The 19,926-nt window shown below is 57.5% G+C and overlaps 1 protein-coding gene across 2 annotated transcripts in view; it reads right to left on the bottom strand.

Annotated features, from left to right (window-relative positions):
• Positions 1-19,926, bottom strand: part of SPTBN4 (spectrin beta, non-erythrocytic 4) — a 39,338-nt gene that overhangs the window by 17,392 nt on the left and 2,020 nt on the right. For both annotated transcript variants that reach the window (XM_036406016.2, XM_036406017.2), the window contains exons 3-19: positions 18,604-18,755; positions 17,272-17,445; positions 17,102-17,193; positions 16,944-17,024; positions 16,723-16,838; positions 16,375-16,487; positions 15,321-15,508; positions 14,277-14,394; positions 14,038-14,196; positions 12,536-12,838; positions 12,293-12,443; positions 10,101-10,971; positions 9,877-10,014; positions 8,487-9,243; positions 6,510-6,712; positions 5,426-5,516; positions 362-514 (exon numbers count right to left, since the gene is read on the bottom strand). In XM_036406016.2, the coding sequence (XP_036261909.1) occupies positions 362-514; positions 5,426-5,516; positions 6,510-6,712; positions 8,487-9,243; positions 9,877-10,014; positions 10,101-10,971; positions 12,293-12,443; positions 12,536-12,838; positions 14,038-14,196; positions 14,277-14,394; positions 15,321-15,508; positions 16,375-16,487; positions 16,723-16,838; positions 16,944-17,024; positions 17,102-17,193; positions 17,272-17,445; positions 18,604-18,755 (3,860 nt within the window). The remainder of the gene's footprint in view (positions 1-361; positions 515-5,425; positions 5,517-6,509; positions 6,713-8,486; positions 9,244-9,876; positions 10,015-10,100; positions 10,972-12,292; positions 12,444-12,535; positions 12,839-14,037; positions 14,197-14,276; positions 14,395-15,320; positions 15,509-16,374; positions 16,488-16,722; positions 16,839-16,943; positions 17,025-17,101; positions 17,194-17,271; positions 17,446-18,603; positions 18,756-19,926) is intronic.

Raw genomic sequence — 19,926 nt, 5'->3', positions numbered from 1 at the left:
GGGGTGGTGACACGAGTGGGGGCGACACAAGGAGGGGGGGGGAGGGGGGGGGAGGTGACGCCGCGCGTGGGGGATGGGGGGGGCGGGGCGGGGGCCAACGACGCAACCAAAAATGCGGGGGTGGGGGGGGGGGGAGTGAAGGGGGCGGGGCGGGCGCCAACGACGCAACCAAAAATGAGGGGGGGGGGGGGGGAGTGGAGGGGGGCGGGGCGGGGGCCAACGACGCAACCAAAAATGAGGGGGGGGGAGGAGGGGGGAGGGGCGGGGGCTGCAGCAACGCGCGCGCGTGGGGGGTGGGGGAGGGAGGGGGAGCGCGCCGGTATCACCCCCCCCCCCCCCCCGTCCCGGTCCCGCATGGAACCTTCTCGATCCTCTGGAGCCACTCGCGGTTCTGCGCCAGCTCGGCCAGGAACGCCGGGTGCTGCAGCCACGGCTTGGGCGGGGGGTCCCGCGGGGGGGGGTCCCGCGAGGGGTCCCCGGCCATCAGCGCCTTCTCGCGGGTCCACGCATGGAGCTGCGGGGGCACGGCCAGCGCTCCGCTTTGGGACCCCCCCCCGCCCAAAAAATGTAAAATAATAACAATAAAATATACCCACCTACCCCCCCCCTCAAATAAAATTGGGAAGAGCCGCCTCTTTTTTGATTTAAAAAAAATTAAAATAAATTTCCAAAAAAAAAAAAAAAAAATTCGGAAGAGGCGCCTCTTTTTTGATTAAAAAAATTAAAATAAATTCCCCCCCCCAAAAAAAAAACAAAAATTGGGAAGAGCCGCCTCTTTTTTGATTAAAAAAATTTAAATAAATTCCCTCCCCCAAAAAAAAAAAAACAAAAATTGGGAAGAGCCGCCTCTTTTTTGATTAAAAAATTTAAATAAATTCCCCCCCCAAAAAAAAAAAAAAAAATTGGGAAGAGCCGCCTCTTTTTTGATAAAAAAATTTAAATAAATTCCCCCCCCAAAAAAACCCCAAAATTGGGAAGAGCCGCCTCTTTTTTGATTAAAAAATTTAAATAAATTCCCCCCCCAAAAATAACAAAAAATTGGGAAGAGCTTCCTCTTTTTTGATAAAAAAAATTAAATAAATTTTCCAAAAAAAAAAAATTGGGAGGATTGTCCTCTTTTTTGCTAAAAAAATTAAATAAATTTCCCACCAAAAAAAAAAATAAATTGGGAAGAGCCTCCCGTTTTTTGCTAAAAAAATTTAAATAAATTCTCCCCCCCCCAAAAAAAAAAATTCGGGAGGAACCTCCTCTTTTTTTTCCTAAAAAAAAATCAAAATAAATTGCCCCCCCCCTCCTTCAAGAAAAAAAACCCAAAAATTGGGAGGATTCTCCTCGTTTTTTTCTGAAAAAAAAAATTAAAATAAATTACCCCCCTCCAAAAAAACAAACCAACTCAGGGGCCTCCTCTTTTTTTTTCCTAAAATAAAAATCTAAATAAATTTCCTCCCTCGGCTAAAAAAATAATTCAGGGGCTTCTTCTTTTTTCCTTAAAAAATAAATCAAAATTAAATAAAATTCCCCCCCCGTCCAAAAATAAATTCAGGGGCCTCCTCTTTTCTCCTTTTTGCCCCAAAAAGAGAAGAGGGAAAGGGGGAGAGGAACCCCCCCAGATTTCCCCCAAAAAACCCAAAAAAAAAGGGGAGAGGAGCCCGCAAAAATTCAAAAAATAGACGAGGGACCCCCCCCCAAAAAAAAAAACCCAAACCTCAAAAATAACCCCAAAAATCGGCGAGGGGAGCCCCAAAACAACCCCAAAAATACCGGAGGGGACCCCCAAAATAATCCCCCAAAAAAATCCCCAAAAATAACCGAGCCCCCCCCCCTCCTTCCCCTCCCCCTTCCCCAAAAAAAAATAAAAAAAAAAAAACGGAAAAGGCGCGAGGAGCCCCCTCCCCCTCCCCCCCTTTTTTTTTCCCCAAAAAAGCGGCGGATTTGGGGTCGGGAGGGTGGGGGGAGGGGGGGTGAGGATGAGGATGGAGGAGGGGGATGGAGGAGGAGGAGGAGGGGGGGATGAAGATGGAGGGGGGGGAGGAAGGAAGGAGGAGGAGGAGGAGGAGGGGGATGGAGGTGACGGAGGAGGAGGATGAAGGAGAAGGAGGATGAGGATGGCGGCGAAGGAGGAGGGAGAGGAAGGCTCCGGAGGCTGCGGGAGGAGGCGGACGAGGAGGATGAGGAGGGTGAGGATGAAGAGGCCGGCGCGGGCTCTCCCGGCCGTGATGCAGCAGATCCCGGGCGGAGCGCGAGCGCCGGATGAGCCCGAGGAGATGCGGCCAAAAAAAATCCCCGGAGCGGCGGGGGAAGCGGCGCCGAGCCCCGAATGCCCCGAATGCGCCCCAAAATCACCCCAAAAACTGCTCCGAATCCGCCCCGAAATCACCCCAAAATCCACCCCGAATGCGCCCCGAAATCTGCTCCGGATTCACCCCAAAATCACCCCGAAAACTGCTCAGGATGCACCCCAAAATCCACCCCAAAATCCACCCCGAAACTGCCCCGGATTCACCCCAAAATCCACCCCAAAAACTGCTCCGAATCCACCCCAAAATCCACCCCAAATCCCACCCCAAAATCACCCCCAAACTGCCCCGGATTCACCCCAAAATCACCCCAAAAACTGCTCCGAATCCACCCCAAAATCACCCCAAAAACTGTTCCGGATTCACCCCAAAATCCACCCCAAAAACTGCTCTGGACTCACCCCAAAATCCACCTCAAAATCCCCACAAAATCCACCCCAAAATCACCCCGAAACTGCCCCGGATTCACCCCAAAATCACCCCCGAAACTGCCCCGGATTCACCCCAAAATCCACCCCAAATTCACCCCAAAATCCCCACAAAATCCACCCCAAAGTCACCCTGAAACTGCCCCGCATTCATCCCAAAATCCACCCCGAAACTGCCCCGGATTCACCCCAAAAACTACTCCGGATTCACCCCAAAATCCACCCCAAATTCACCCCAAAATCCCCACAAAATCCACCCCAAAATCACCCCGAAAACTGCTCCAGATTCACCCCAAAATCAACCGGAAACTGCTCCAGATTGACCCCAAAATCCACCCCAAATCCCACCCCAAATCCCCACAAAATCCACCCCAAAATCACCCCAAAACCACCCCAAATTCACCCTAAAATCCACCCCAAATCCACCGCAAAATCACCCCGAAACTGCTCCGGATTCACCCCAAAATCCACCCCAAATCTGCCCCCAAAATCCACCCCAAATTCGCCCCCAAAATCCCCCCAAAATCCGCCCCAAATCCACTCCAAAATCACTCCGAAACTGCTTCAAATTCACCCCGAAATCCACCCCAAAAACTGCTCCGAATTCACCCTAAAATCCACCCCAAATTCGGCCCCCAAATCCCCACAAAATCCACCCCAAAATTACCCCAAAGTCATCTCGAAACCACCCCAAATCCACCTCAAAATTCACCCCAAATCCATCCCGAAATTCACCCCAAATCCACCTCAAAATTACCCCAAATCCATCCCAAAGACACACAAAAATGCACCCCAAATCCATCTCAAAACTACCCTAAAAACCACCCCAAATCACCCTAAAATCCACCCCAAATCACCCTAAAATCCACCCTAAAATTCACCCTAAATTCCACCCCAAAATCCCCACAATATCCACCCCAAAATCCCCCCAAATTCACCCCAAAATTACCCCAAATTCATCTCAAATCCATCCCAAAATGACCCCAAAATTCACCCTAAATTCCACCCCCAAAATCCCCACAATATCCACCCCAAAATCCCCCCAAATTCCACCCCAAAACCACCCCAAATCCATCTCAAAACCACCCCAAAACCCACCCAAAATCCCCCTCAAATTCACCCAAAACCACCCCAAAATCCATCCCCAAAATCCCCCTAAATTCCACCCCAAAATCCACCCCAAATCCATCCTAAATCGCCCCCCAAATCACCCCAAATCCCCCCAAATTACCCCAAAATTCACGCCCAAAACCCCCCCTAAATTCCACCCCAAAATCACCCCAAAATCCATCCCAAAATCACCCCAAAATCCCCCAAAACCACCCAAAAATCCACCCCAAATCACCCCCAAAATCCACCCCAAATCAACCCCAAAATCCCCAAAACCACCCCAAAACCCCCCCAAAATCCCCCAAATCCACCCCAAAACCATCCCAAAATCCACCCCAAATCACCCCCAAAATCCACCCCAAAATCCCCCCAAAATCCACCCCAAATCCATCCCAAAATCCCCCAAATCCACCCCAAAATCCACCCCAAAAACACCCCAAAATCCCCCCAAAATCCACCCCAAATCCACTCCAAAATCCCCCAAAACCACCCCAAATCACCCCCAAAATCCACCCCAAATCCATCCCAAAATCCCCCAAAACCACCCCAAATCCACCCCCAAACCACCCCAAAATTCACCTCAAAAATCCCCCCTAAATCCCGCCCCAAATTCGCCCCTAAATTCCCCCAAATTCACCCCAAACCCAACCCCAAATCCATGGGGGGACATCTCGGGGTTGAGGCATCTCCTGGGATGGACCAGGCAGGTCCCACCCCAGCACCGGCGAAGCCTCCTGAGATGCTGAGGAACATCTTGAGGAACCTCGAGGGTCTTGGAGACCCCCAAATCCGACCCCAAATCCATGGGGGGACATCTCTGAGGAACATCTTGAGGAACCCCGAGGGTCTTGGAGACCCCCAAACCCAACCCCAAATCCATGGGGGGACATCTCTGGGGTCACCGAGTTCCTGGGATGGTCCCACCCCAGCACCAGCGAAGCCTCCTGAGATGCTGAGGAACATCTTGAGGAGCCCCGAGGGTCTTGGAGACCCCCAAACCCAACCCCAAATCCATGGGGGGACATCTCTGAGGAACATCTTGAGGAGCCCCGAGGGTCTTGGAGACCCCCAAACCCAACCCCAAATCCATGGGGGGACATCTCTGGGGTCACCGAGTTCCTGGCATGGTCCCACCCCACCATCAGTGAAGCCTCCTGAGATGCTGAGGAACATCTTGAGGAACCCCGAGGGTCTTGAGACCCCCAAACCCAACCCCAAATCCATGGAGGGACGGGTTTGTGACTGCTCAGGATGGACCACAGAAGGTCCCACCCCAGCACCAGCGAAGCCTCCTGAGATGCTGAGGAGCCCCTGCGACACCTTGGGGACCCCCTGGCCCAACTCTGGGGGAGATTTTTGGGGTCCCCCCCCGCCCCAACCCCAAACCCCACCAGTGACCCGGGGTGGAGCCCACCACGGACCAGGAGGTGACACCAAGGGGTGGGGTCTGACCACCAGCACCTGCAGGAGAACCTGGAGGAGAACCTGGAGGAGAACCCACCCCCACCATGGAGGACCTTGGGGAGGGGTCTCGGATTTTGGGGAGGGGTCTCGGATTTTGGGGAGGGGTCTCGGGAGGCCGGCCCTGACCTCTTGGCAGTCCTGGAGGAACCTCTGGAGCTCGAGGTGGTCCTGGAGCCGCCGCGTCCACTCCTGGGCCAGCTGGTGGTTGCGCTGGCTCCTGCCGGGGGTGACCCCCTAATTAACCCTCAATTAACCCTTAATTGACCCCCAATTAACCCTTAATTAACCCCTGAACCTCCCATCAGAGGGGAAACTGAGGCACGGGGTTCCATCTGGGATCCACCAGAAAATCCCGACCTGTCCTCGTTCCTGGGGGCTTCTGGGTGGGGTTTTGGGGGTCCTGGGTGGAGTTTGGGGTTCCTGGGTGGAATTTTGGGTTCCTGGGTGGAATTTTGGGTTCCTGGGTGGAATTTTGGGGTTTCTGGGTGGAATTTTGGGGTTCCTGGGTGGAGTTTTGGGGTTCCTGGGTGGAGTTTTGGGGTTCCTGGGTGGAATTTTGGGGTTCCTGGGTGGAGTTTTGGGGTCCTAGATGAAGTTTTGGGATCCTGGGTGGAGTTTTGGGGTTCTGTGTGGTTTTGATGGGTCCTAGGGGGAGTTTTGGGGTTCCTGGATGGAATTTTGGGGTTCCTGGATGGAATTTTGGGTTCCTGGGTGGAGTTTTGGGGTTTCTGGGTGGAGTTTTGGGGTTCCTGGATGGAGTTTTGGGGTTTCTGGGTGGAGTTTTGGGTTCCTGGGTGGAGTTTTGGGGTTCCTGGGTGGAATTTTGGGTTCCTGGGTGGAATTTTGGGGTTTCTGGGTGGAATTTTGGGTTCCTGGGTGGAGTTTTGGGGTCCTAGATGGAATTTTGGGTTCCTGGGTGGAATTTTGGGTTCCTGGATGGAATTTTGGGGTTTCTGGGTGGAGTTTTGGGGTTCCTGGATGGAATTTTGGGTTCCTGGGTGGAATTTTGGGGTTCCTGGGTGGAGTTTTGGGGTTCTGGGTGGAGTTTTGGGGTTTCTGGATGGAATTTTGGGGTTTCTGGATGGAGTTTTGGGGTTCCTGGGTGGAATTTTGGGGTTCCTGGGTGGAGTTTTGGGGTTCCTGGGAGCTGCTGGTGGCTCCGGGGTGCTCCTGGTGGCTCGGGGGCTCTCCAGGCCACGGTGGCACCTACTTGGCCCGAAGCTCCTCCATGGCCTCGGCCACGCGGTCGCTGTGGAGGTTGCGCTGGCGCCGGAGGCTCTCGCCGGCCTGCAGGACCAGCTGGACCTTCTGCAGGTTCAGCTCCAGCGTGGTGGTGAAGTCCTTGTGCTTCTTCAGCGCCTTGGTCACGCCTTCCACCGTGTCCGGCAGCTCGGCGTGGGCCAGGGTGGTCTCCTGGGAGGGTTTGGTGGGGCTGGTGAGCTCTGCCCGGCCCTTGGGGCGGTGACCTCGGTGCCACAGGAGCTCCACCAGGAGCTGCTCCCACCCCAGTCCATCGCGCGAGACCTTCCGCAAACCGTTCCCACCACCCAAAATCTTCTTCTACTCATCTCCATCAACAGGACCTTCTCCCAGCCATGGTCCCCATCACCCATCCATCATCTCCATTGACCAGGATCTTCTAACCATCATCCCCATCACCCATCATCATCTCCATCAACAACGACCTTCTCCCACCCATCATCCATTCATCAGCTCCACCACCCCAGGACCTTCTCCCACCCATTGTCCCATCACCCATCATCATCTCCATCAACCAGGACCTTCCAACCATCATCCGCATCACCCACCCATCATCTCCACCACCCCAGACCTTCTCCCAGCCATGGTCCGCATCACTCATCCATCTTCTCCATCGAGGACCTTCTCCCAGCCATGGTCCCCATCACCCATCATCATCTCCATCAACCAGGACCTTCTCCCATCCATCATCCATTCATCATGTCCACCACCCCAGACCTTCTCCCAGCCATGGTCCCCATCACCCATCATCATCTCCATTGACCAGGATCTTCTCCCAACCATGGTCCCCATCACCCATCATCATCTCCATTGACCAGGATCTTCTCCCAACCATGGTCCCCATCACTCATCCATCTTCTCCATCGAGGACCTTCTCCCACCCATGACCCATCCACCATCTCCACCACCCCAGGACCTTCTCCCAACCATGGTCCCCATCACCCATCATCATCTCCATCAACAGGACCTTCTCCCAGCCATGGTCCCCATCACCCATCATCATCTCCATCAACAGGACCTTCTCCCAGCCATGGTCCCCATCACCCATCCATCATCTCCATCAACCAGCCATTGTCCCCATCACCCATCCATCTTCTCCATCGAGGACCTTCTCCCACCCATCACCCACCCACCATCTCCACCACCCCAGACCTTCTCCCAGCCATGGTCCCCATCACCCACCCATCATCTCCATCAACCAGGACCTTCTCCCAGCCATGGTCCCCATCACCCATCATCATCTCCATCAACCAGGACCTTCTCCCAGCCATGGTCCCCATCACCCATCATCATCTCCATCGACCAGGACCTTCTCCCATCCATCATCCATTCATCATGTCCACCACCCCAGGCCTTCTCCCACCCATGGTCCCCATCACCCATCATCATCTCCATCAACCAGGACCTTCTCCTAACCATTGTCCCATCACCCATCATCATCTCCATTGACCAGGACCTTCTCCTAACCATTGTCCCATCACCCATCATCATCTCCATTGACCAGGATCTTCTCCTAACCATTGTCCCATCACCCATCCATCATCTCCATTGACCAGGACCTTCTCCCAACCATGGTCCCCATCACTCATCCATCTCCATCAACCAGGACCTTCTCCCAGCCATGGTCCCCATCACCCATCCATCTTCTCCATCGAGGACCTTCTCCCACCCATCACCCATCCACCATCTCCACCACCCCAGGACCTTCTCCCAGCCATTGTCCCCATCACCCATCCATCATCTCCATTGACCAGGACCTTCTCCCACCCATCACCCATCCACCATCTCCACCACCCCAGACCTTCTCCCAGCCATGGTCCCCATCACCCACCCATCATCTCCATCACCCCAGACCTTCTCCCAGCCCACCATCTCCACCACCCCAGACCTTCTCCCACCCCACCGCCTCCTCCTGCTGCGCCCAGACCTGGTTGTAGAGGCTGTTCTGGCACTGCTGCACGTCCCTCAGGAAGAGGTGGAAGACGTGGGACTGCACCAGGAGCTCCCTCCTCATCTCCCAGCTCTGCAGGAGCTTCCCCCAGCCCGCGTCCAGCTTCTGCAGCCACTGCTGGAGGGACAGGTAGGGCACCTCCATCTCCTCCAGGGCCAGCAGCTCGCTGGCCGCCTGGATCTTGGCGTAGTCCTCCTCGTAGCCGTTGATCTCCTCCTTGAGGGCCACGTGCACGTTCAGCAGCCTCTCGGCCTCGGCCAAGCTGTCGGGGACCTCCTCGGAGCCCACGGCCGCTTGGGTCTTCACCAGCCACCCCAAGAAGTTGTCCAGGTCCTGGATGAACTGCTGGAGGCGGCCGGCGATGGTCAAGGTGTCCTCGCAGCCTTGGAGGGCCCTCTTGAGGTTGTCCCACTCCTCGCTGATCTCCTCGAAGGGCAGCAGGATCTCCAGGGCGCGGCCGGGGTGGGCGGCGGCCAAGGCCTCGCCCTCCTGCTGGAGCTCCACCAGCCGCGGCTCCAGGACCACCAGGGCGGCCTCCATGGTGGACAGGCGGCGCTGCAGGGCCAGGACCCCGCCCAGGTCGCTGCCGCCGGACTGGGTGGCCTCGATGGCTTTCCTCTTCTCCCGCACCTGCGCCTTCATCTCGCTGCACTCCAGGAGGAAGTTCTGGATCTTCAGCACGGAGCTCAGCTGGCTCTTCTTGCTCTCCACCAGCTCCACCACCCGGTTCCAGCTGGGGACGGGGACAGGAGTGGGGTGAGGCCCTGCCGGAGCTGGGATGGGGCCCCCCAGGATCAGGGATGGGCTGGGAATGGTGGCCTGGAGACCTGGACCCCATGGGGACGTCCCACCACTGGAGATCCACAGGTTTTGGGGTCTCCAGGCAGCCTCACACAAAGCTGCCCCCACCAAGGAGACCTCAAGAAGGTTGAGATCATTTCAGGACGCCCAGGATGGGCTTGGACCATTGTCCTGGAGAGGTGGAACCCATGGGGACATCTCACCACTGGAGAACCACGGGTTGGGGTCACACAAAGCTGCCCCCACCAAGGAGACCTCAAGAAGGTTGAGATCATTTCAGGATCTCCAGGATGGGCTTGGACCATTGTCCTGGAGGGACATCTCACCACTGGAGATCCACAGGTTTTGGGGTCTCCAGGCAGCCTCACACACAAAGCTGCCCCCACCAAGGAGACCTCAAGAAGGTTGAGATCATTTCAGGACCCCCAGGATGGGCTTGGACCATTCCTGGACACCTGGACCCCACAGGGACATCCCACCACTGGAGAGCCACAGGCTGAGAGTCTCCAACCCCACCAAGAGAGACCCCAAGAAGGTCAAGGTCCACCTTGGACCATGCCCGTACCGGCTGTTGAGGTGGTCCTGGCAGGACCGGACCTCGTCTGAGCTGGGGTGGCCACCATCCACCAGCTGCTGCACCACCTGGTTGACGTCCAGGATGCGCCCCATGACGCTGTTCATCTCCTGGTCCAGGCTCTCAAACCTGCGCGGAAGGACACGGGCAGGTCCACCACAGCACGGAGAACCTCAGCCACCCGGGGAAACCTCGACCACCCGGCCCCACCCCACCTGTGCTGCACCACCTCGACCTCATCCAGCTCCTCGGGAACCTCCATCTTCTCCAGCCACTGCTCCTTCTCGTCCACCCACACCTCGCAGGCGTGCACCTCGCTGAACATGCGGTAGACGGCCAGCGCGTCCTGCAGCCACTGCGTCCTCAGCACGGCCACCTCGGCCACCTCGCCGTAGAGCTGCTCCACCTCCACCACGCGGATCTGGATGTCCACGCCCTGCCGGTGGTCGGGGGCCAGCAGCGCCAGCTGCTTGCGCAGGGCCAGGACGGCGGCGCGGTGCTTCTCCACCTCGTCCACCACGGCGCGGTGCTTGCGCAGCAGGGCCTGGCTGGAGTAGTCGTCGTGGCCGAAGTCGTCGCTGGACACGATGCGGTAGATGTCCTGCAGCCAGGCCACCAGGTCGTCCGTCTCGGCGCTGAACTGGAAGAAGTTCAAGGCGTCCTCCAGGCGCTGCTGGTGGAGCCCCGTGATCTCCTCCAGCTTCTTCCACCTCAAGCAGACTTCTCGCATCTTCTCCTGGATGCCCACGGAGCTGAAGGACTTCTTGGCCAGGATCTTCTCGCCTTTCTTCATGGTCTGGTGGAGCAGAGCCCGGCGGTTGCCCAGCTCGCCCAGCATGGTCTTGTGTTTGTTGGTCAAGGTCAGGACGCTGCTGAGGTCGCGGCCGCAGCTCTTGGCCGCCAGGATCTTCTCCTTCTCGCGGATCCAGGCCTCGGCCTCCTCCATCTCCTGGAAGAAGGTCCAGAGCTGGCGCGAGTCCTCCAGCTCCTTCCTCCTCTTGGCCGCCAGCTCCTCCAGCTCCTCCAGGCACGTCTGGACGTGGTTGACGCGGTTGCAGATGATCTGGGGGTCGCAGGGTTGGTAGCCTGGGCCAGGAGAAGGGGCTCAGATGGTGGCAGGGGGTGGCCGAGGGTCACCGGCCACGGAGGTGTCCAAGGAAAGGACCGGACGTGGCCCTTTGGGCTCTGGTCCGAGGTTGGACTCAAAGATCTCAGAGGGTTTTTCCAACCTCAGGGGTTCTGTGGGGACTCTTGTAGGTGGCCCACCAGGACCTTGGGTTGACCTTTCCGTGGCCCACCAGGACCTTGGGTTGACTCTTCCACGATCTACCAAAACCTTGGGTCAACCTTTCCATGGGCCACCAAGATCACGGATTGAACCTCCCATGGTCCAACAAACCTCAGCTGACCTCTCCATAGCCCACCAAAACCTTGGCTGACCCTTCCACAGCCTACCAAGATCTTGAATGGCCCTCCCATGGTCCATCAAGGCCTTGGCTGACCCTCCCATGGTCCATCAAGACCTTGGCTGACCCTCCCATGGTCCATCAAGGCCATGCCTGACCCTCCCATGGTCCATCAGGACCTTGGCTGACCCTCCCATGGTCCATCAAGACCTTGCCTGACCCTCTCATGGTCCATCAAAACCATGCCTGACCCTCCCATGGTCCATCAAGACCTTTCCTGACCCTCCATGGTCCATCAAGGCCATGCCTGACCCTCCCATGGTCCATCAAAACCATGGCTGACCCTCCCATGGTCCATCAAAACCATGGCTGACCCTCTCATGGTCCATCAAAACCATGCCTGACCCTCCCATGGTCCATCAAGGCCATGCCTGACCCTCCCATGGTCCATCAAAACCATGGCTGACCCTCTCATGGTCCATCAAAACCATGGCTGACCCTTCCATGGTCCATCAAGGCCTTGGCTGACCCTCCCATGGTCCATCAAAACCATGGCTGACCCTCCCATGGTCCATCAAAACCATGGCTGACCCTCCCATGGTCCATCAAAACCATGCCTGACCCTCCATGGTCCATCAAAACCATGCCTGACCCTCCCATGGTCCATCAAGGCCATGCCTGACCCTTCCATGGTCCATCAGGACCTTGGCTGACCCTCCATGGTCCATCAAGACCTTGCCTGACCCTCCCATGGTCCATCAAAACCATGCCTGACCCTTCCATGGTCCATCAAGGCCTTGCCTGACCCTCCCATGGTCCATCAAAACCATGCCTGACCCTTCCATGGTCCATCAAGACCTTGGCTGACCCTTCCATGGTCCATCAAAACCATGCCTGACCCTCCCATGGTCCATCAGGACCTTTCCTGACCCTCCATGGTCCGTCAGACCCTTCCCAAGGCCAAACACCCCCTGGTCACCCACCCCGGTGGCCCCCGTTACCCTCCAGCTCCGAGAACTTGAGCGCGGCGGCGTTGAGGGCCTGGACGCGCTCGGTCTGCGCCGAGATGTCGGCCTCCAGCAGCCCGTGCTTCTGCAGGAGGTCCTCAACCTCCAGCAGATGCTTCCCCAGATCCTTGGAGACCAGAAGAACCTGGGGGGGGGGGAAGACCCAACCCGCGTCACCCGGCGCCGCCGCCGGAATTCCGCCGGCGCCGCCCGGAATCTCCTCCAGCGGCGCCGCACCTGCATCTCCTCCATCCAGTCGATCATGTAGACCATCTCCTGGAAGATCTTCTGCAGGGCCAGGTTCTGCTCGAGGCGGGCGCGGCGGGCGCGCACCAGCTCGGTCAGCAGCGCCCACTGGCGCAGGATGTTGTCCTTCTGCGCGCCGATGCGCCGCGTGTCGTAGTAGCCCTCGGACTCCATCTCCAGGGCCAGCTCCACCACCACCTGGATGCGCTCCTGGTACGAGGAGATGTCGGCCTCGATGGCCTCGTGCTTCTTCATGGCCGCCTCCACCGCCGGCAGGTCGTAGCCGAAGTTGTCCTGAAGGGGGAGATGGAGAGGGGTGGGGTGGGGTCCTCAGCGGGCAAGGAGGAGGTTGAGGAGGTCCCACCAGAGCTCCATGGTCAGTGAGGAGGTCGAGGAGGTCCCACCAGAGCTCCATGGTCAGTGAGGAGGTTGAGGAGGTCCCACCAGAGCTCCATGGTCAATGAGAAGGTCCCACCAGACCTCCATGGTCAATGAGGAGGTTGAGGAGGTCCCACCAGCCCTCCATGGTCAATGAGGAGGTCCCACCAGAGCTCCATGGTCAATGAGAAGGTCCCACCAGACCTCCATGGTCAATGAGGAGGTCGAGGAGGTCCCACCAGCCCTCCATGGTCAATGAGAAGGTCCCACCAGAGCTCCATGGTCAGTGAGGAGGTTGAGGACGTCCCACCAGCCCTCCATGGTCACTGAGGAGCCCAATGAAGTCCAACCTCCTCTCCATGGTCAAGGAGGTCCCACCAGTCCACCATAATCAAGGAGGTTCCACCAGACCTCCATAATCAAGGAGGTCCAACCCCCTCTCTGTGGTCAATGAGGAGGTCGAGGAGGTTCCACCAGACCTCCATGGCCAATGAGGAGGCCAATGAGGTCCAACCCCCTCTCTGTGGTCAATGAGGAGGTTGTGGAGGTCCCACCAAAGCTCCATGGTCAATGAGGAGGTTGTGGAGGTCCCACCAGCCCTCCATGGTCAATGAGGAGGTTGAGGAGGTCCCACCAGAGCTCCATGGTCAATGAGAAGGTTCCACCAGTCCTCCATGGCCAATGAGGAGGCCAATGAGGTCCAACCCCCTCTCTGCGGTCAATGAGGAGGTTGTGGAGGTCCCACCAGAGCTCCATGGTCAATGAGAAGGTCCCACCAGCCCTCCATGGTCAATGAGGAGGTCGAGGAGGTTCCACCAGACCTCCATGGTCAAGGAGAAACTCAGAAGGTCCAACCACCCCTCGCCCGGTCAAGGAGGTCCCACCACCTCTCCATGGCCAATGAGGAGCCCAATGAGGCCCAAGCCCCTCTCCATGCTCAAAGAGGAGGTCAAAGATGTCCAACCACCCCTCCCCTGCTCAAGGAGGACCCCGATGAGTTCCCACCATCCACAATGAGGTCCCACCACCCAACACCGCGCTCCTCACCCCCACCCCACGCAGGGACTGTCCCACCCCCAGGTCCCCCACGACCCTTCCCACCCACCCCACCGCACCTGCGAGACCAGGCGCTGGTTCTCGTTGAGCCACGTCTCCCTCATGACGGCCTTGTGGTCGAAGCGCTGGGCCAGCAGCTCCAGCTTCTCCTGCCGGATCAGCTCGTTCCTCAGGGCCACCTCCCGCTCGTGCTCCGCCTTCTCCAGGCAGGTCCAGGCCTGGTGGGAGGGGACACGGGGGTCACGGGGGGTCCCCAAGCCCAGCGGGGCGTGGTGGGACTCCATCTCCACGTCCTCACCTTGTTGATGTCGGAGATGCTCTTGCCCTCGCTGGGCACGTAGAGCTTGCGGTTGGTGGCGCGGAGTTTGCTCTGGATGGTGAAGAGCAGCACCTCGAGGTTCCCCTTCTCCTGGAACCTGCGGGGTGGCACCGGTGGGGAGGGTCCCTGTCACCGCCAGCGCGAGCTGGGACGCCACCACCACCCCCTGTGGTCACCACCGTGCCCCAGGTTCTGCCGCCACCAGTTTGGGTGAAGTGGGACCTCCTCATCACCACCACCACCATGAGCTGGGACATCACCACCTCCTGGCACCATCCATGGCCAGTTTGGGTTGAACTGGGATCTCCTCAACACCCCCATGAGCTGGGACATCACCACCATCCCTGTGGTCCCACCATCACCACCAGTTTGGGCTCAAGTGGGGCCTCCTCACCACCACCACCACCATGAGGTGGGACCTCCTCACCACCCCTCAGGTCCCATCCACCACCAGTTTGGGTGGAACTGGGACCTCTCCACCACCACCACCACGACCATGACCACCATCACCACCACCACCCCCAGGTCCTACTGCCACCGGTTTGGGCTGAAGTGGAACCTCTCCACCACCACCATGACCATGACCACCACCATCACCACCATCACCACCCATGTCCCAGTGCCACCAGCTTGGGCTCAAGTGGGTCCTTCCCATCACCACCACCATGAGGTGGGACCTCCCCATCATCACCCCCACCAACCCCAGGTCCTACTGCCACCAGTTTGGGCTGAAGTGGAACCTCTCCACCACCACCATGACCATGACCACCACCATCACCACCATCACCACCCATGTCCCAGTGCCCCCAGTTTGGGTGGAACTGGGACCTCCTCACCACCCCTCAGGTCCCATCCACCACCACTTTGGGTGGAACTGGGACCTCTCCACCACCACCATGACCATGACCACCACCCAGGTCCCACTGCCCCCACTTTGGGTGGAACTGTGACCTGCCCACCACCACCACCACCAGCAGCAGGCTGAGGTCCCACCCCACCACCAGCCCCGCAGGAGGTCCTCACTTGACCGGTTTCTCCAGGGTGCAGAAGGCGGTGAAGGCCTGGAGCTGCTGCTGGACGCCGGTCAGCGAGTTGGCGAACTTCTGGTTGGTGATGATGGTGATGGTGTGGTGGATCCAGGCCAGCAGCTCGGCCGCCAGCGCCTCGTAGCGCGCCGTGATGGCCGCGATCTCCATCACCTGGTCCAGCACCTGGTGGGGTTTGGGGTGGGCTTGGAGGTCCTGCAGGAACCCCCCGAGAACCACCTGGGGCTGGAGGGGTCACCAGGGTCCGGCCAGGCCGGGGAGTTGGGTGGACAAGGGATGGACAGAGAGATGGACAAAGGATGGACAGAGGGATGGACAGAAGGATGGACAAAAGGATGGACAGAGGGATGGACAGAAGGATGGACAAAAGGATGGACAGAGGGATGGACAGAGGGATGGACACAGGGATGGACACAGGGATGGACACAGGGAGGGACAGAAGGATGGACAAAGGGATGGACAAGGGATGGACAAAGGGATGGACAGAGGGTGGATAAGGGATGGACAGAAGGATGGACAGAGGGATGGACAGAGGGATGGACAGAGGGATGGACAGAGGGATGGACACAGGGATGGACAGAAGGATGGACAAAGGGATGGACAAAGGATGGACAGAGGGATGGACAAAGGGATGGACAAAGGGATGGACAGAGGGATGGACAAAGGGATGGACAAAGGGATGGACAGAGGGATGGACAGAGGGATGGACAAAGGGATGGACAAAGGGATGGACAGAGGGATGGACAAAGGGATGGATGAGAGATGGAGAAGGGATGGACAAGGGATGGGACATCCATGGACAATGGGGTGGACCAAGGGATGGAAGAGGGATGGAAGAGGGATGGACAAAGGGATGGACAAAGGCATGGACAGAAGGATGGACAGAGGGATGGACAGAGGGATGGACAAAGGCATGGACAGAAGGATGGACAGAGGGATGGACAGAGGGATGATGCGACATCCAGGGACAATGGGGCGGGCCCCCCATGGAGCTGGGGATGGAGACCCCCAGGACCTGGGTCCTGCCCCACCTTCCCGATGCGCTTCCCCTCCACCGCCAGCGCCTTCATCTTGGAGAAGTAGTGGTAGAAGGACACCACGTAGGTGATGATGGACTTCTCATCGGGGTCCTCCATGTTGACATCTGGTGGGGAGGGCAGAAGGTCAGGACCCACCCCAAACCTCCAGCCCAGGAGCACCAGGCATGGTCCCACCAACGCCGGGCTGATCCATCAACCTTGGCCCTTCCCAGGAAAAAAAAAAACCTCGCTCCCAAAAAAAAAAACCTGGACGGTGGAGATGACCCCACCCCGCGTGGCCGGAGAGACGGACGGACGGATGGACGGACGGATGGACAGAGGGACAGACCCCATCCGTACCCTCGGGGTCCAGCAGCTTGCTGAGCCCCAGGTGCTGCTCGGCCGTGTTGAAGGCCTGCTGGAGGTTGTAGGTGGCGTTGGACTTGGTCAGCTTGTGGAAGTCGATGAGATCCGGCCTGGGGTGGGGTGGACACGGTGACCTCGACCTCCTGCCCCAAACCCTCAGAGGGTGACCCCAACACCCGGGAGGTCCCTCCCGTGTCCACCCCGCCGGCGCTGACCGGTGCCTGTGGATGAGGGCGTTGAAGGCCAGGCCGTCCCTCCAGCTGGTGGTGAAGTTCTGGATGTTGACCTCAGGGTAGCTGCGGAGGACACCGGGGGTCACCGGGGGTCACCAGACCTCCGGGGGGGGGTCCACGCCACCACCTGAGGTCCTCACCCCGCCGTCTTCATCTGGCACCAGAGCAGCAGCGCGTCCTTGGCCGAGCGCGTCTCCCGGTTGTCCTCGGTCTTGATCTTGATCACCTGGATCTGGGGGGGGGAACGGTCAGGAGACACGCGGAGGCGGAGGAGGACAAGAGGAGCACACGGAGAGGAGCCCGGTGGCACCTGGAAGCGGAGGATGATGGTCCAGATGAGGCCGAGGGTCAGGCGGTGGTTGCCGTCCACGATGTCGTGGGAGCCGACGTTCTCCAGGTGCACGCGCTGCTCCTTGAGGAACTGCAGGGCCTTGTCCACGTTCTCCAGGGAGTGGATCCGCATCCGGCCCCGCGTCGGCTTGGGCTGGGGGCACGCGGGGACACCCGGCTTGGACGCGCTCCTGCCACCCCACCCCACCAGAGCTGGTCCCACAGTGGCGACGGTGGGAGCTGGGGGTGGTGGGGAGGTCCCAGTTCCACCCAGACTGGGGGAGCTGCTCATGGCAATGGTGATGGTGATGGTGGTGGTGATGATGATGATGGTGGTGGTGGTGATGGTGATGGTGATGGTGGTGATGATGATGATGCTCGTGAAGACGATGATGCTGCTCTCGGTGATGGCGACAATCACCACGATGATGATGGTGATCATGATGGTAGATGATGATGATGATGATCCTCATAATGACGGTCATGGAGATGATGATGATGATGGTGGTGGTGGTGATGATGATGATGATGATGGTGGTGGTGGTGATGATGATGATGCTCGTGAAGACGATGATGCTGCTCTCGGTGATGGCGACAATCACCACGATGATGATGGTGATCATGATGGTAGATGATGATGATGACAGTCATGGAGATGATGATGATCCTCATAATGACGGCCATGCAGATGATGATGATGATGATGATGATGATAGTAGAGGAAAATGATGATGATGATGATGACAGTGAGGATGCCACTCATCACGATGATGATGACGATGATGACAAAACGACGATGACGATGATGATGATGATGCCACCACTCATGGCAATGATAACAGCAGAGGATGATGACGATGATGGTGGCAATGATGACAATGACGATGATGATGATGAAGGTGATAGAGAACGATGATAATGATGACGACGATGATGATGATGATGCCACTCATGGCAACGATAACAGTAGGGGATGACAATGATGATGATGATGATGATGACAACGACAATGATGGTGAAGGTGATAGAGAATAATGACAACGATGCCACCACTCATGGCAATGCTGACAGCAGAAGATGACAATGACGACGATGACGATGACAACAATGATGATGAAGGTGACAGAGAATGACGATGATGATGACGGCAACGCTGACGGCAGAAGGCGACAATGACGATGACAATGACAATGACGATGATGAAGGTGACAGAGAATGACGATGATGATGATGACGGCAACGCTGACGGCAGAAGGTGACAATGACGATGACGACGATGATGACGATGAAGGCGCCGCGTGGGTCTCCTCACCAGGGTCTCCCCCGAGAGCACCTCGAGCAGCCGCGTGAGCACGAAGCCGTCGCGCAGGTCCGAGTAGAGGTCCCCGACGCGGCAGGCGGCGCGCGCCAGGTGGGCGTTCACCCACTTGGTGAAGGTCTTCTTCTGCACCGCGTCCCGCTCGTCTGGGGGGCACGGAGGTCACCCCAAACCCACCCCAAAACCACCCAAATCCACCCCAAAACCATCCTGAGATCCCAAATCCACCCCAAAACCACCCTGAGATCCCAAATCCACCCCAAATCCAGCCTGAGACCCCCATGGGACTCAGGAGCCTCCAAGTGGGCGTTCACCCCCTTGGTCAAGGTCTTCTTCTGCAATGGGTCCTGATCATCTGGGGGGCACCGAGGTCACCCCAAATCCACCCAAATCCACCCCAAAACCAATCAAATCCACCCCAAAACCACCCTGAGACCCCAAATCCACCCCAAAACCACCCTGAGACCCCAAATCCAGCCTGAGACCCCCATGGGACTCAGGAGCCTCCAGGTTCACCCACTTGGTGAAGGTCTTCTTCTGCACCGCGTCCCGCTCGTCTGGGGGGCACGGAGGTCACCCCAAAACCACCCCAAAACCACCCAAATCCACCCCAAATCCAGCCTGAGATCCCAAATCCACCCCAAAACCACCCTGAGATCCCAAATCCACCCCAAATCCAGCCTGAGACCCCCATGGGACTCAGGAGCCTCCAGGTTCACCCACTTGGTCAAGGTCTTCTTCTGCACCATGTCCTGATTGTCTTGGGGGGCACCGAGGTCACCCCAAAACCACCCAAACCCACCCCAAAACCACCCAAATCCACCCCAAAACCACCCTGAGATCCCAAATCCAGCCTGAGACCCCCATGGGACTCAGGAGCCTCCAGGTTCACCCCCTTGGTCAAGGTCTTCTTCTGCACCATGTCCTGATCGTCTGGGGGGGCACGGAGATCACCCCAAATCCACCCAAAGTTTTGGGGGAACATTTTGATTTTTTGGGGGCGATCCGAGGCTTTTGGGGTTTTTTTTTTCCGAGGGGTGAATCTGGGAATTTTTGGGGGACTATTTTGATTTTTTGGGGGCAATCCGAGGCTTTTGGGGTTGTTTTTTTTTCCGAGGGGTGAATCTGGGAATTTTTGGGGGAATATTTTGATTTTTTTGGGGGCGATCCGAGGCTTTTTGGGTTGTTTTTTTTTTTGAGGGGTGAATCTGGGAATTTTTGGGGGAATATTTTGATTTTTTGGGGGCAATCCGAGGCTTTTAGGGTTTTTTTTTTTTTTGAGGGGTGAATCTGGGAATTTTTGGGGGAATATTTTGA

The sequence above is a fragment of the Molothrus ater genome, unplaced genomic scaffold, assembly GCF_012460135.2.
Source record: "Molothrus ater isolate BHLD 08-10-18 breed brown headed cowbird unplaced genomic scaffold, BPBGC_Mater_1.1 matUn_MA307, whole genome shotgun sequence".
NCBI classification, from domain to species: domain Eukaryota; kingdom Metazoa; phylum Chordata; class Aves; order Passeriformes; family Icteridae; genus Molothrus; species Molothrus ater.
Note: the sequence above shows the minus strand (reverse complement) of the source record. Positions and strands in the feature narration are given on the sequence as shown.